Here is a 15,686-nt window from a genome sequence, read left to right as displayed (position 1 = left end):
TTTATCCATATGGGGGAATGCATGCCTATACCAAGAGGCTGTCCACAGGATTTCTTCAGAATACCCAAGCCGCAAGCCCGATCCTATAACGGTGACAGAGCCAAGGATTCACAGTACCGACGGGTCTGCTCATTAACAGGCTAGGGTTCTGTAATCTAAATGTGATATAATGAAAGTTTGTAGGGTTGCAAAAGTGATAGCATAGGGCATTAAGTTTTAACTGGTATATCCAATTAAGCTCTCACATTTAGGTTAATCAAGTTAAATTGCCATCTAATAAGAGCCTAAGAAGTGATCTGCCTCCACATTAAGCAAATAGGTAGAGGAGATAGGTGAAGTTCTGGGTTCAGATGAACATTTATACATCTCCAAAAATACATGATGCAAGGATTGGTAGTGATAAGACTGGAACCCATGTGTATATTCCCAATATTCTGCTTTTTTTAATAGCATCCTGATCAGTGACACTCATGTTGGAAGAAAGATAGTAGATCCAGGAATAATCAATCTATAAGACTGGTGAGACTAATAGATTTCACTGTCTCCGATTGCTATTACGAAGAGGGTCACACTCAGGATAGAGCCTTGTTGGTCCCAGTTTTTCTCTATGTGGGAAAAACTGCATGAATTACAGACCTGGAATCTGTAGGATTGCCGAGGATGCAAATTTTGGACGAAATTCTACAGAGAGCCACAGAAGCCCCATTCATGTAAAGTGGTGTCTATATGATGACAAGATGTGGCACCACAGGCTTTTCACGGGTCAAAGTGACAGTAATGAGATGTTGATAATGGGTAAACGACATTCTGATAAGACTCCATGCAATCGCTGGTGGATTGCTCCTCCCAAAATCTACTTTGTGAGTTACACAGGAAGCTCATTGTACCAAGAATCCAGCACAGCTTATTATGTGCTCAAACCATTTGCAAAGGACATTGGTAAGACTGATTGGTCTGTAACCATTCACTTCCTGTGGACCTACCCTAGTTTCAGAACCAGGATAATTGTTCTTTCCCTCCACTCAGGAAGGAACTTACCCTCAAACCTGATTTGGTTACAAATAGCAAGGTTGTAGTGCCTGCATTTGTAAGTGTATGGCTATGTTTTTGACCAGTGTCTAGAACTGTATCTCTGCACACTAAATATGCTAAGGAGCTCCCATTCAGAAAAAGAGGTGTTATGAGTGCTGAAATGTTGTGTGTCAAGACAAGATGACACACACTGCTCAACTTCATGGAAATGGATTGAAGGTGTGGGTGAGGAGAGGAGAGGGGAAGTGAGTGGAGGGGGAGGGAAGGGAAGGAGGGGAGAGGGGAAGGCAAGGTAGTTGATAGCTGTCAGATGTCAATGCTGGAGTGAAGTGCATTGGTATATAATCCGCAATGATAGTAGGGTCAGATTTCTCTATGGCATCCTTACAGATGCATGGGATATCAGCTGCTCCTTGTTGACCACAAGGACACTATAATTTGGCCCTTATCTATGAGGGAAAGGTACAATTTCACATTGTTTTTTCAGCATTCCTGTTTTCTAGGATAGTGGGCTCTGCTTCCAGTACTTTTGATGTTGTCAGGATTGTCTTTTGACAAGTGGTGTGCCAAGGCGATTTGCATCCACCATGGGACTGGCTGCAGAAGGGTGATGATATGTGTAGGGATCTTTATGAAATGGTATCACTAGTTTGGCTGAGCAAAAAACTGTGTCTGAGGCTCTCTTCAACAGTCCCATGAGGAAGGCTAATGTGCCAGTTAGCAATCTTAAAAAACCATAGCAGGGGGCCTCTAGTGGAGTACCAATGTAGGAGGGATGAAATGATCAGGAAGAAGTCACTATGACATCATGAACCTTTCATTGAATAGAGAGGTCAGAACTAGAGCTACAGGCCATAAGGTTGATTACTGATAGGGATGCATGTGCTATACTAAACTGAGTGGGATAATATTTAGTATATGGAATCAAGATTTAAAAACAACTGCACTAATGAGTTGGCCCATGTAGTGATGTTAGAGCAGCCCCTAAGTTGCTAAGGTTCGTGATCTTAGAGCTGCCCCATAAAGAGTTATGGATATTGAACTAACCCAGTAAAAGAAACCTAGGGCAGCTGTTAAATAAAACTGATGATCTCACGTTATGTCATCTCTCTCTCAGGAAAAGTAGGACAGATGCTGCAAAGGGTGATTCATTTTTCTTTCTTTCTTTTTCTTTTGTATTCATACTGCCACCACTTCCACTGTGGTACTAAGTGGTATCTGGTCTCTAGAGGTGGTCTCAAGGACCAATGTACACATCACACTACAAGCTCTTTCAGGATCAATTCTGTTCAAACAACAGGCTCAATAATGATGTAGGACAGGTTTGCTAAGCACAGAGCAAAGCAAGAGCAAGCATTTCATTCCAACTGCACGATTTCAGTAGTGGTGTAGACAGGATTCGGATCTGCTAGGATTGCTGGGTCGGCTTTCACCTATGGTTTCTTCTCTTTTCTTTTCTGTTTCTCAACCTCCTCCCTGTGGAATTTAGATTCAGTTGGAGACATATCCAGATACAAGTCTGGTACAGATTAGGACTGGGCTGTTCTGCAGCCCAATGTCTGCATCTCCTGATTCTGTTGGCTTTTATTAGGACATGGAGTTATGGTGGTAGGGCCACGTGGGTGCCGGTTAGATGTGGTCCCTCCTCATACAGATTAGGTGAGCTCTGGGCCCTAAGTGCAGATATGAAAGTGAGAAAAAGGAGGGAGGGAATGGGGGAAGGGAGAGTGGGAGGAAGAAGAGGAGAAGATAGGAGTCCCTTCCCTCTCATTAGAGATCTTCATCCTCCTGGTGGATAATGAAAGAGTTATTTTCTGGGAATAGCTTGCTCTATTCTGGACAAGTGACAAATAATTCTACTTGTTCCTGGCACTTGAGTGAAATTTCGAATATTGAAATATTCTAACCTAAATACTTCCACATGAGTTACTTTCGAAAGCCCCAAAACAGTACACTAAAGTTTACCGAAATCAATGTTTCCTTTTCTTGGAACACAGTGTTGATGAAAATTCAGTAACTACTAAAGGGGTTTCTGAACACATAAAATCTAAGGCAACTTTTAATCAGCTAGGAACCATTGGCATTTTTGTCTTATTTAAATATTACTTGCTTCGTTTTATCTGCATCTGCATTAATACAAATACTTCACCGACAAGAACATAGGTAAGGCTTATTTCCTGGGAAAAAAAGGCAATACAAAAATTTGCAATACAATAATACAAATGTAAGATATATCAAAATGCTGACACTTACAGTTTCAGACATTGAGATTTGGTGCAGTTACACGGTTTCCGAGGCCTAATGCCATTGGGCTCCAACGTGGTGCGGGATGTTGCTCCTGAACGCGGAGGAGCTGGGGTATCTGTGTTCACAGGACCAGTAGCCTGGCTGTGGCTCCCACTGGAGCTTAGGATGTTGGCACTGCTAGATTCCTGCTGCTGTGTCTGCGTCTTCTCCTTCTGAGACTGCAGTTGTGCCTGCTGATGGTGACGCTGTTGCTGCTGAAACTGATGGGCTTGCTGCAGCTGTTGCTCTTGCTGCTGTTCTTCTTGTTGCATCTGATGCTCTTGCTGTTTCTGCTGATTTAGTTGTTGCTGTGCCTGTAACTGTCCACAAAGCAATACTTTATGTGCTACTTTTATGATATTTCATTATTTTATACATATAGTTAGCTGTAAGAAAAACATAGGATAGTCCTTACATATTTTTCTTTGGCTGAGCCAAATTATGAAAACCTACAATATTACAAATTTGAGCCTAACAAACAATATCTGACACAAAAACACTTCACATTTTCAAAATCTATAATAAGTGTACATTTATTCTACAGTCTCACTGCTCGTACGTCAAGACGAAACTCTACTTTGCGATGTAGTACGTAATTTGAATGTGGATAGAAACACTAAGTATTACTTCGCATTAAGCAGTCCTAACAATCACTCTTCCACAGGAATTGAATTAATAGCGTTGCAGGCAAAATCTTTAAATGTAAATGGTATAATAATATTTAAAATAAACTAGAAAATTTGATGTGATATTTGTGACTGTCTGAAAAAGTGTACTGAATAATTTTTGAGCTGTTTGTAGAACTGGTCTAAAGGTCTATAGTGTGGACGTTCTGCATTCAAAGAGTGGGCCCATACCTTCTCTAGTTTCCTCTTGCCAGTAATCACTTTTTTTTGTACAAATGAGTACCTATTACTGTCCTCAGCAATGCCAAGAACATTTTCAGCCACATGACTACTCTGTAATTTATGTTTAAGTGCTTGGCAGAGGGTTTGCAAAGCCAATTTTGGACTATTTCTGGGAAGCCCCACTCTTGAATAGCACTTGGGAAAAACAAATACCTACAGCTTTCGGCGAGAGCTTTTATTTCTCTTATTTTACTATGATTGTCATTTCTTACTACGTAGAAGAGGCTGGAAAAAAAAAGGAAAAAAAAATAATGCATTTGGAGACGAAAGTTGATGACTGAAATTTTGTAAAAAGATATCGCTGCAACGAGAACTAGAAACTCCTTTGTTTGTATGATTACCATTCCAACTCACACATTATATGTGACATTCTCTCCTCTATTTTGGGACAATACAAAAACAAGCTGCCCTGATTTTAACTTTTTGATGTCCTCTGTCAATCATATCTGGTAAGGATCCCATACCGCACAGTGATACTCCAGAAGAGGATGGACAAGTGTGTTGTAGGCAGTCTCGCTAGTAGATTTATAGCATCTAGTAAGCGTACGGCCAATAAAATGCAGTCTTTGGTTCATCTTCCCCGCATTTTCATTGTGATGGTACCAATTTCAGTTGTTTGTAACAACAATCTCTAGGCATCCAGTTGAATTGACAACTTTCAAACTTGAGAGAGTAAACATGTAGCACTAATTTAGCAGAGTCCTTAATACTCATGCAGAGGACCTCACACTTCTTATTGTTTAGGGGCAACTGCCACGTTTTGCACCATAAAGATATCTCATCTAAATAATTTTGCAATTAATTTTGATGTTACTCCACAATACATGACCGTATCATCCGCAAACAATCTTGAGAGCTGCTCGGATTATCTCTTGAATTGTTTAATTAGATCAGGAATAGCAGAAGGCCTGTATCAGTTCTTTAGGGAAAACTGGATTTCACTTCTGTTTCACATGATGACACTCTGTCAGTTACTGTGGACTGTGTCCTTTCTGACAGGAAATTATGAATCCAGGCACACAAATGAGATGATAACCCATAAGCACACTATTTGGTTAGCACAATTAGGAAAAGGATAGATTACTACTCACCATAAAGATGACACATTGAGCCACAGACAGGGAAATGAAAGGATTGTTACACATTTAACTTTCAGCTGATGCCTTTGTCAGAAAAGGGAACACACACACACACACACACACACACACACACACACACATATATATATATATATATATATATATATATATATATATATATATATGTGTGTGTGTGTGGGGCAGCTGCCTGGCAACAATCAAACACCTTCATTTCTCCATTTCCCCATCATACCTGTTACCTCAATGCCATCCTTGCCACAATAGACCATGCTTCATATTGCTGATCCAGTTCAGAAAAATATTCCTTACCCTGGCTAAAACCCAGTCTCACATTCTGTTCCTTAACTGTTGCCTAAACCATGGAATCACCTCCAATGGCCTAACCATGAAAATTCCTTTCTCTCGATCCCACCTTTCCTTTCAAAATGACTTTCACCTTTTCAGATTTTGCCAGTCCTGGGCTCTCACAAACCTGGTACTGCAGAAATATATCTCATGACACAGGCATCCCAGGACCACCTCTGCTCCCTCTGCAAGATACTGAAACTGTGTAATCCCGACTACATTCATCACATCCCTGAACTTTAATCGCTTGCTCTCCACCACTTGGAGGAACATTCCAAACATCAGTTACATAAAGTATCCGACCTGCTGACATACTACCACCATCTTGGTGCATCACTATCAAAATGCACAGTATTTGTCTTTGTCAGCCTCTCATAACACCCAGACCCCACCTAGCTGACCTTTTCCACTTGCCAGGTCCCCGAAGTTCCCTAACAACATGCCACTAAGTCCATAGCCAAAAAATTCACAGAACACTGCTGTAAACCTTTCCACCAAATCCTAAGCCCCAGAGAAGTTTCAGTCCTCTCCAGATGCATCACCTTTAGCCCTACAGTCATGTTTAACCATGTTGGATTTGTCAAAGACCTACTTTCCTATACCTGCAATAGAAAAACTTTTTTTGCTGCCAACCCCTCCAACCAAAGCCAACCCAATCTCAACACTGAACCCTGCCTTTTCCAGGCCATTCAACCATGTTCCTCCCCCTCCCCCACCCCTTCCTAACCTTTTCCACCGTCTGTTTCAGCTGGTCCTCCTCAACCAATGCATCACCATCCTTTATGTTGACCATCTCTTCTCTGATGGCTCCATCACAGCTCTGCCCACATAAACCCACCAACCACAAACAGTACCTGCATTTAAGCAGCTGCCATCCCTTCCACACCAAAAAATCCCTCTCATACAGCCTGACCATCTGGGGACAGCATATGTGCTGTGACAAGAGCTCCCTTGCCCAATATGCTGAGAGTCTCAAAGCCCTTTACAGAGACACACTGTACTGCTTCGAGAATTTCGGGGTAAATTCTACAAATACTTGGCTCCCCACCATCTCAGAACACCCGATATTTTAATTACAAGGGAGAGAGTCTTTTTACTGCATTAGAGCACTGTCCCTTAGGACTAGTCCGCAAACAAATTTCCCATGACATGTACCACACGCAACGTAATCCTCCCACCACAGCTAAGAACCAGCTACAAAGGAGTGTTCCCTTTGTCACCCAATATAACCCGAGAGTGGAACAATCACATCCTTCATCTGGGCTTTGATTATCCATCATCAGTGCCTGAAATGAAGGACATCATACTCAAGTTCCTTACGACCCCTCCTAAAGTGGTATCTGTCACCCATTCAAAATGCATATCATCCCAGTCTATCCCTATGCGACCGCAACACAAACCCTTGCCACAGGGATCACATTCCTGTGGAAGACCCAGGTGCAAGACCTGCCCAATCGACCCTCTCAGCACTTCCTTTTCCTGCCTTGTCACAGGCTGACCATACCCAACCAGAGGCCGGGCCACCTGTGAAAGCCGCCATGTCACATACCATCTCTGCTGCACTAATTGCACAGCTTTCCATCCATGTTGGTATGACTATCAGCCAACTGTCCATCAGGACAAATGGCCACCATCCAGAGCATGGTAGACTACTCTGTGGCACAACATGCAGCTGAATGTAACATGCTTGCTTTCAATGGCTGCCTTACAACTGAGGCCATGTGGACCCTCTTATCCACCACTAACTTCGCTGAACTGTGCTGATGGGAAGTTATCCTTGCAACACATTCTTCACTCCCGATATTATCCCGGCCTCAACCTGTGGTAACCCACTGTCCCAACACCCTTCACGCAACAGAATCCACCTCCTCCCTATTCACATCCCCTCACCCTCATTGTAGGCAGCCCTCTGCCAATGCACCCATCTGTATTTCCCCTTTCTGCCCCTTGCCTTTTTTGCTCCCCTCACCACTCCCTAGCTCACAGGCTCCTAACACTACACCTAGCAATCTTGCCATACATACAGCTAGTCCATAAATGTTCTGCCAGACAGCTTTCTCTCCCCCCCTCCCCCAACCCATACCCTGCTATCCCTACTTCTTCCCTGCCCCACCAGATATGGTGGTCATGTGTGCATGAGATGTGCTTGCTTGCATGAATATGTGTGTGCTTCATTTTCTGATGAGAGCTTTGGCTGAAAGCTAAGTGTGTAACAGTCCTTTCATTGTGTCTATCGGCTACAGAACATGTCATTTTTACAGTGAGTACCAATCTATCCTTTTTTAATATTGTTGATATTCCGCAACCTGGAGTTTCCACTATTTGATTAGAAGCCACTTGTGAGGAATGGTATCAAAAGTGTTCTGAAAATTCAGAAGTACGGAATCAATCTGAGATCCCCTGTTGACAGCACACTCTACCTTGTGTGAATGAAGAGCCAGGTTTGTTCAGAAGAATGATATTTTCTTTGTCCAAACTGGTTATGTGTCAATATATTGTTTTCTTTGAGGTAATTCACAATGTCCAAACACAGCATATATTTCAAAATCCCACTGCATATCGTCAGTGATATCTGTCTGTAATTCAGTGGGTTACTCCTATTTTCTTTCTTGAACACTGTTGTGAGCTGCCAAACTTTCAAGTCTTTAGGGAGGGATCTTCTGTCGAGCGAGAGGTTGTATACAACTGCTATGTAAGGGGCTATTGTACTGGCATTCTCTGAAAGGAATCTAATTGGTATACAGTCTGGTCTGGAGCATTTGCCTCTATTAAGTGATCTGAGTTGCTTCGGTACACTGAAGATATCGATCTACTTCTACGTTAACTATGATTCAAATTCTGAAATACCTACTTCATCATCTTTCATGAATGAATTTTGCTAAGCCACATTTAGTATTTTTGTTTTAGTCGTGCTGCCATCAGTAGCACTACCATTCGTTATCACCCAGTGAAGGTATTATTTGTGTCCTGCCTGTGGTGTACTTTACACATGACCAAAATCTCTTTGGGTTTTGTCAGATTTTGAGACAATTTCGGTTTTGGGAATTATTAAAAGCATATGGCATTTAAATCCACACAACATTTTGAGTGTCTGTAGAACTTCACAGTTTTTCGGGATATTGCATTCTTTTAAATTTGGCACATTTTTTCTGATGCTTCTGCAACAACGTTCTACCCCTTTTTGTGTATCACATGGGAACAGCTTCATCTCTCATTAATGTACTTGGTACTAAACTGAATTTTTATTTGAGTTCAAGCCACATATGTTCTACACTTGCATACTTGTTTGGAAGGAATGGAGACAGTCTCTTTGGAAGCCTCTCAAACTTTTACCTGCTTTTTTAGATTCATTTGACATTTGCTTTTAGTGGTTTGGAAGTTAATGGTATTCAGTCTTGCTACAGTGACATTTTACCACTAATTCATGCATCTATTATGACTGTCTATTTGCCTAACAAAGAACCCACTGAGAGCGAGGTCACAAAAGGTCAATGATATTTAAGGCATTCGATGCTCCACACATTGTCCGCTATGCAACCACAATACTGGCTGCTAATGGCAACAGGGGCTGACACTGGAGGTATCCACTGATGGGTACAGCTTGAGGCTATGGAGCATAGCTGAACTGCTCAGTCGATGCGAAACTAACAACAGTGATACAGTGCTAGTGGTGCCCATACAAAACAGAGCAATGGCAACAATAAACAAAGAAAACATTGGATTATATCTACAAGAACCGTTGCTGAAGTTGAAATTTCACCAGAAGGGAAAATTTCGCAGAGTGAGAAAGTAGTGGCAGATGAGTCAGTGGAATGTGTGGTGTTGTATATATTTCACTGTGTAGACAATGCACATGGGGAGTACAATGATGACAATTCTGGCTTAACAAGTGAAAGTGATACTAATACATGTGTCAAGCCATGTAGTTCATCATCCTTGTCAGACAACAAGCCATAAACCCAATCTCCAGTGAAACGTAGCAAAGGACAATCGTCATCCAAGGAGTGGATACTAAACATAATTATGTGCTTGGAAGATCATCCACAGCGTAGTAAAAGAACAATTACGAACAGATTTAAAATACATCCGCAGCAATAAGAAAAACTATGGATAGTCAAGGGAGGACAAGATGCACTTGTTACAAAAACTGGAGTTTGCGTGTTTCAAGGATGCTTGATACAATTTACAGGATCTGAATGATAGTGACCTACTATGTTATGCACATCAAATTGTGCATCACATAGATTACAGTGAGTTCCAGGGAAGCAGTGCATTCTTGCATAACTTCAAAGAGTGCTATAGTATTGGAAGATATAACATAACTAAATTTCAAACAAAGCGTCAGCTTGACGATGCACAGCATACTGCAGAACTGAACCGAAAATGTGTAAATGAGATAAACTAACTTATCCCATCATTCAGTACGTAATTTGTTTTCGACTCTGACCAATTGAAATTTGAAGAGAAAATGCATTTGAAAGGAACCCTGAAATTGGAAGCACCAAGAGAGTTTGAGACCTTAACATTTCCTGGCGAATTGAATGTTCAAATAACTTACGGGTTTGCTGCCAGGTGATGTCGTTTACCGCCGCCAATATTTCGACAGGAACACACCCTGCCATTCTCAAGGCACAACTGCACGGAGGAAGCAATGTGCAAGGGAATTTAATACCTCGGTTCACAGAGGAGAAACAAGGACCGGTCATCCTATGGAATACAACAATTCTGGCTTGCACGTCCAGCTATTGGGATAGTGTTATTAAGGAAGCTGTTAAAATCAAACTATCAAGCAACCTTATAAACAGAGATGGTGGATTTTGTTTAAATGCTGCTTTGAATCCAGCTCTGTCTCTCATCAAAAACAGAGGGACAGAATTAGTGCTACCTCACCTGTTGATAAATAGTCACTGTCGATATTTCTGATGTTGGTTATCCTTGGTTGTGTGTTGACTCTGCGGTTACTTGTTATGTGTGGGGTATCTTCCTTTTTTCTCCTCTGTGAACCAAGATATTAAATTCCCTTGCACATTGCTTCCTCCGTGCAGTTGTGCCTTGAGAATGGCAGGGTGTGCTCCTGTCAAAATATTGGCAGTGGTCTATGACGTCACCCGGCAGCAAACCTGTAAGTTATTTGACCAAGAGAGTTGCATTACGGTCAACTAACGTCATTGCCTTAATGCACTTGTATACATTTAAACTGACTGTTAATCTGGATGGTAAATTAGCTCCAAAGTTATTTATTGTGCTGTGTGAAGTTGGAGGTGCTCCGTTCCCCTATGATTCTTTCTCATATGCATGATTTTGCAAGAGCAGTGGAGAATATTTGTCACAGCAAGCAAGCATGGGAAAACATGGGTAAGAGAACAACAACTACAGTATGAGCACTGCTTTTGGACAATAGATGGTCCAAATAACATGCTTTTACTTGATTCCTGGTCTGCATATAAGAATCATACTCCTTTAGAATAAACTATCACTCCATAAAAATGTATGACATTGCAATTCATGCCACCTGGAACCATTGGACAAATTCAGCCTCTGGATGTTTGTTTTTTCCATGCCTATAAAACATACACAGAAGTGACAAAAGTCATAGGATAGCATTATGCACATATACAACTGGCAGTAGTATTACATACAGAAGATACAAAAGGGCAGTGCACTGGCAGAGCTGTCATTTGTACTCCGGTGATTCACGTAAAAGGTTTCCGAAATTATTACGGCCACACGATGGGAATTAACAGCCTTTGAACATGGGATGGTAGTTGGCGCAGAACATATGGGACATTCAATTTTGGAAATCATTAGGCAACTCAAAATTCTGAAAACCACAATGTCAAGATGAAATTCTGAAAACCACAGTGTCAAGATGAAATTCTGAAAACCACAGTGTCAAGATGAAATTCTGAAAACCACAGTGTCAAGATGAAATTCTGAAAACCACAGTGTCAAGATGAAATTCTGAAAACCACAGTGTCAAGATGAAATTCTGAAAACCACAGTGTCAAGATGAAATTCTGAAAACCACAGTGTCAAGATGAAATTCTGAAAACCACAGTGTCAAGATGAAATTCTGAAAACCACAGTGTCAAGATGAAATTCTGAAAACCACAGTGTCAAGATGGTGCAAGAATACAAAATTTCAGGCATTACCTCTCACCTCAGACAATGCAGTGGTCAACAACCTTCACTTAATGACTGAGAGCAGTAGTGTTAGTGTAGATTTGTCAGTGCTGACAGACAAGCTACACTTTGTGAAGTAACTGCAGAAATCAATACGGGATGTATAACAAATGTACAATTACGATAGTGCGGCGAAATCTGGTGTTAAACGGCTATGGTAGCAGACTACCAATGTGAGTGCCTTTGCTATCACCACATCACCTGCAGCGCCTCTCCTGGGCTCAGGACTGTGTTGGTTGGACCCTAGATGACTGGAAAACTGTTACCTGGTCAGATGAGTCCCAATTTCAGGTGGTAAGAGCTTATGGTAGGGTTTGAGTGTGGTGCAGGTTCCATAAAGCCATGGACCCGAGTTTTCAACAAGGCACTGTGCAAAATGGTGGCTGCTCCGTAATTGTGTGGAGTGTGTTTACATGGAGTCTACTAGGTCCTCTGGTCCAACTGAATGAATCACTGTGCTGAAATGGTTATATTCAGCTACTTGGAGATCATTTGCAACCATTCATGGACTTCATGTTCTCAAATAACAATGTGCCATGTCACCAGGCCACAACTGTTTGCGACTGGTTTCAAGAACATGCTGGAAATGTGAGTGAATGATTTGGCCACCCTCATTGCCCAACATTAATTCCACTGAGTATTTATGGGACATATCTAGCTGTCAGCTTGCACACAAAATCATGCACCAGCAATGCTTTTGAAATTATAGATGGCTGTAGAGGCAGCATGGCTCAATATTTCTGCAAGGGACTTCCAATGACTTGCAGACTCCATGCCACGACAAGTTGCTGCACTATGCTGGGCATAATGAGGTCCAACACAATATTAGGGGGTATCCCACGACTTTTGCCACCTCAGTATATTATTGCACTATCTACAGTTACTCCTTTAAGGATAGCTAGTTTCACGATAAGCTCTACAATAGACTGCTTCGCATTCAGTTTCGTGCCATCACATTCCATCAGTTCTCATTACCCAGTTACACCAACATGATTCTACATGCAATTCCTTAAGACTGGACACCTAGCTGATTGTCCTGCACAGTGAATGACTCCCAAGGAGTTCGCCTTTGATCTTGATGGTGTAAACTTTTATGACCACTGTGGCATACAATTTTTGATTCAGTGTTCATGGTGCACATTAATGGTTTGTTCTGAACATTTCTTGAATGTTGAAGATGTCAGCTTTGTGAAGTGTACCACATACATCCCATAGAAGGTTGATTTCTGCACCTCATGGACACTCATTTCTGTCACCTTCCTGATACATATGGTGAGTTATTAGCAGCTAACATTTTGCCTGTCACAACTGTCAACACAACACTATCAAATAAGCCTTAATAAAGATTGAACTTGTGATTCACATTCAAGGGGTTCCTTCTAAGATTGTTTCTTGTCAAGAGGTCGAGTATGTTATCACAACCATTTACACTTCTTGTGGGCCCCTGAGCTAACTGCACCATATGACCTTTGGACAAAGCATTTTGTACAATTTCAGGTCTTACACATATCACAGACTTTAAACATGTATTTTCACAAACATATTGAGCATACATTTAAGTAACCACCAGATGCCAGGTAAGAGCTTCTTTCTGGTGAGCAATGAGGTGCCAACAGTATGGTTGCACCATTAATGTATCCTTAGAACAAGAGCCAAAAGGAACTGGTTACACCCAATGAAACACAAAATAAACCATGATTTTAATCTACATCCTACACTAACAGTGACACTAAAAGCAGGGGCAAACTTATTGCTGCAATTTCAGTGGAATTTCTATTCATTTAGATGTCCATAGCCACTTTATCAGAAGAGGACACATTCATTTTGAAAATCTTCAGAGAAAGAAAGCATATGCAATCCAACATTCACAGTTTTTTTTTTTTTTCCTAGTTCAAAATGTTAAATCGTTCTAATGCTCGAATTACAAGCAAGCATTTTGCTGAATATTATATCAGACTTGTGTATACATTAGCAAGCCATAACTTAATGATTTTTATAACTGAAACTAATTTTATTACATTATGCATGGGGACAATTAAAAAAAAATTTTGCTCAGTACATTTCAGAAGGATAGAAATACAATAGGTTGGGTGATTGTGGAGGGTAAGTGAGGGAGACTGAAAGACTGAGTAGTGTGATTGGTAAGAAAAAAGAAAGAAAATAGGACAAACATAACAAGCGATGTGAGGGGCCAGGCTAGTGGGCCAAAGGCAAATTGTGGCAGAGGGCGAGTTGCATGGGTGGTGGGTGAGAGGTGAAGGATGAGAGACATGGGGGAGGAGGGGGGAGGAGTGGGAAGGAGGGGGGAGGAGTGGGGAGGAGTGGGGAGGAGTGGGGAAGGGGGAGGAAGGGGGAGGAGGGGGGAGGAGGGGGGAGGAGGGGGGAGGGGGGGGAGAAGAACAAGATGCACAGGGTAAGACAGGTAGGAGACTTTGGTGAGTGGCCACAAGAGTGAAATGTGCAGGCAAGTGAAATGATGGTAGGGCTGCAGTAAGAGGGGAGTCACACAGTTGTTCATATAGAGCAAGGTATTGAAAATCCTCTTTTAGACTCACAAACGTCTAGACAACTTGTTTTAGGTGTTTGTTGATCAGTTGACCAATAAAAACATCTGATTGGTAATCACATGTTGGCTTATCTTGTCCATTTAAGTTCATAATTTGTTTTCGTTTTAATCTAGCTGAACGTAATATATTTGATTTCCATTACAAACATTCAACCTCCTTCCTATACTCAGCGGTTTACTCTTTTAATGATTATATACATATTCTGGCTTACATGTTTTGTTCTGTTGCTGTCAACAATAAAGTTATATTTTATTACAGATTTTTTTTCTCAAGAGGAACCGGATGCCCAGGCTCTTCTTGTAAGGCTGAGTATAAATAGTCTATGCTGTTTAATATGTGCTATGTCAAAGAGGAAATTCAAGGGTCAATGGAGTTTCCACAAGAAGTGAAGACAACTTAAGCCACCTCAGAAAGAGCTTCACTTAATCGGAGCAAATTTGATACAACCATGATAAGCAGATTCCCCAAATGTTGTCTGTTGCCAAAAATTGTGGCTCAAAATACATTTATTTCATCAATAATCCCAACTTGAAGACTAAAACTTTTCTTAGGAAGGTTTATAAAATCTTTCTGATTCATCTCACTAATCCAACATCTCTTGATTTTTATTTCACACACAGATTACTGTGATATAGGTATGACAGTGATCACCAGACCATGCTTTGTAAACCTGGGTTTACTAAACATATTCATATATAGTGGAGATCAGTCTTTCACAAAAATATTCCAAGATCCAGTTTATTATATTTAGGAGGGAAGATAAGTACAGGGAAAGTGTTAGCCATTCTCTAAATATGCTAAAACAGCTGATTTCCAAAACAATATGTAAACCAGCATTTAACATACATCATAAAACTCACTAAAGGTGGCATGGCCAGAACTAAAGAGTTCTAGCACTGTCTGGTGGCAGGTGCAGGGATTAGAACACTAGATGGCAGTCTGATGAGACTACCAGGTGCAGTGTCGGGAGGTGGGATGTGGGGCGGAACTGGGAGCGGCAATGGAGAGGAGCAGGAAAGGGGAAAATACGAGTGGGCGCATTCACAGAGGGCATTGCACAATGAGGGTGAGGGACTGTGGAAATGAAGGAGGTGATAGGACAGAGGGGGCAAAAACAGTTGGATGGTGGATGGTGAATGTGAGCTAATAGGTTACCATAGATCGGGGCTGGGAAAAACCGCTATCATATCCCTGTGGAAGTCCCCAGGTGCAAAAAATTCCCACTCCACCCACTCAGGACTTCCTACTCCAGTCCAGGCTTGTCT

At 41.5% G+C, this 15,686-nt stretch overlaps 1 protein-coding gene across 2 annotated transcripts in view; it reads right to left on the bottom strand.

The window, feature by feature from the left end:
• Window positions 1-15,686, bottom strand: part of LOC126236658 (protein lin-54 homolog) — a 277,045-nt gene that overhangs the window by 71,193 nt on the left and 190,166 nt on the right. For both annotated transcript variants that reach the window (XM_049946127.1, XM_049946126.1), the window contains exon 8: window positions 3,286-3,638. In XM_049946127.1, coding sequence (XP_049802084.1) covers window positions 3,286-3,638 — 353 coding nt within the window. The remainder of the gene's footprint in view (window positions 1-3,285; window positions 3,639-15,686) is intronic.

The sequence above is a fragment of the Schistocerca nitens genome, chromosome 2, assembly GCF_023898315.1.
Source record: "Schistocerca nitens isolate TAMUIC-IGC-003100 chromosome 2, iqSchNite1.1, whole genome shotgun sequence".
NCBI lineage: Eukaryota > Metazoa > Arthropoda > Insecta > Orthoptera > Acrididae > Schistocerca > Schistocerca nitens.
The sequence above is the reverse complement of the archived record's forward strand: the minus strand, read 5'-3'. Positions and strand labels throughout refer to the sequence as shown.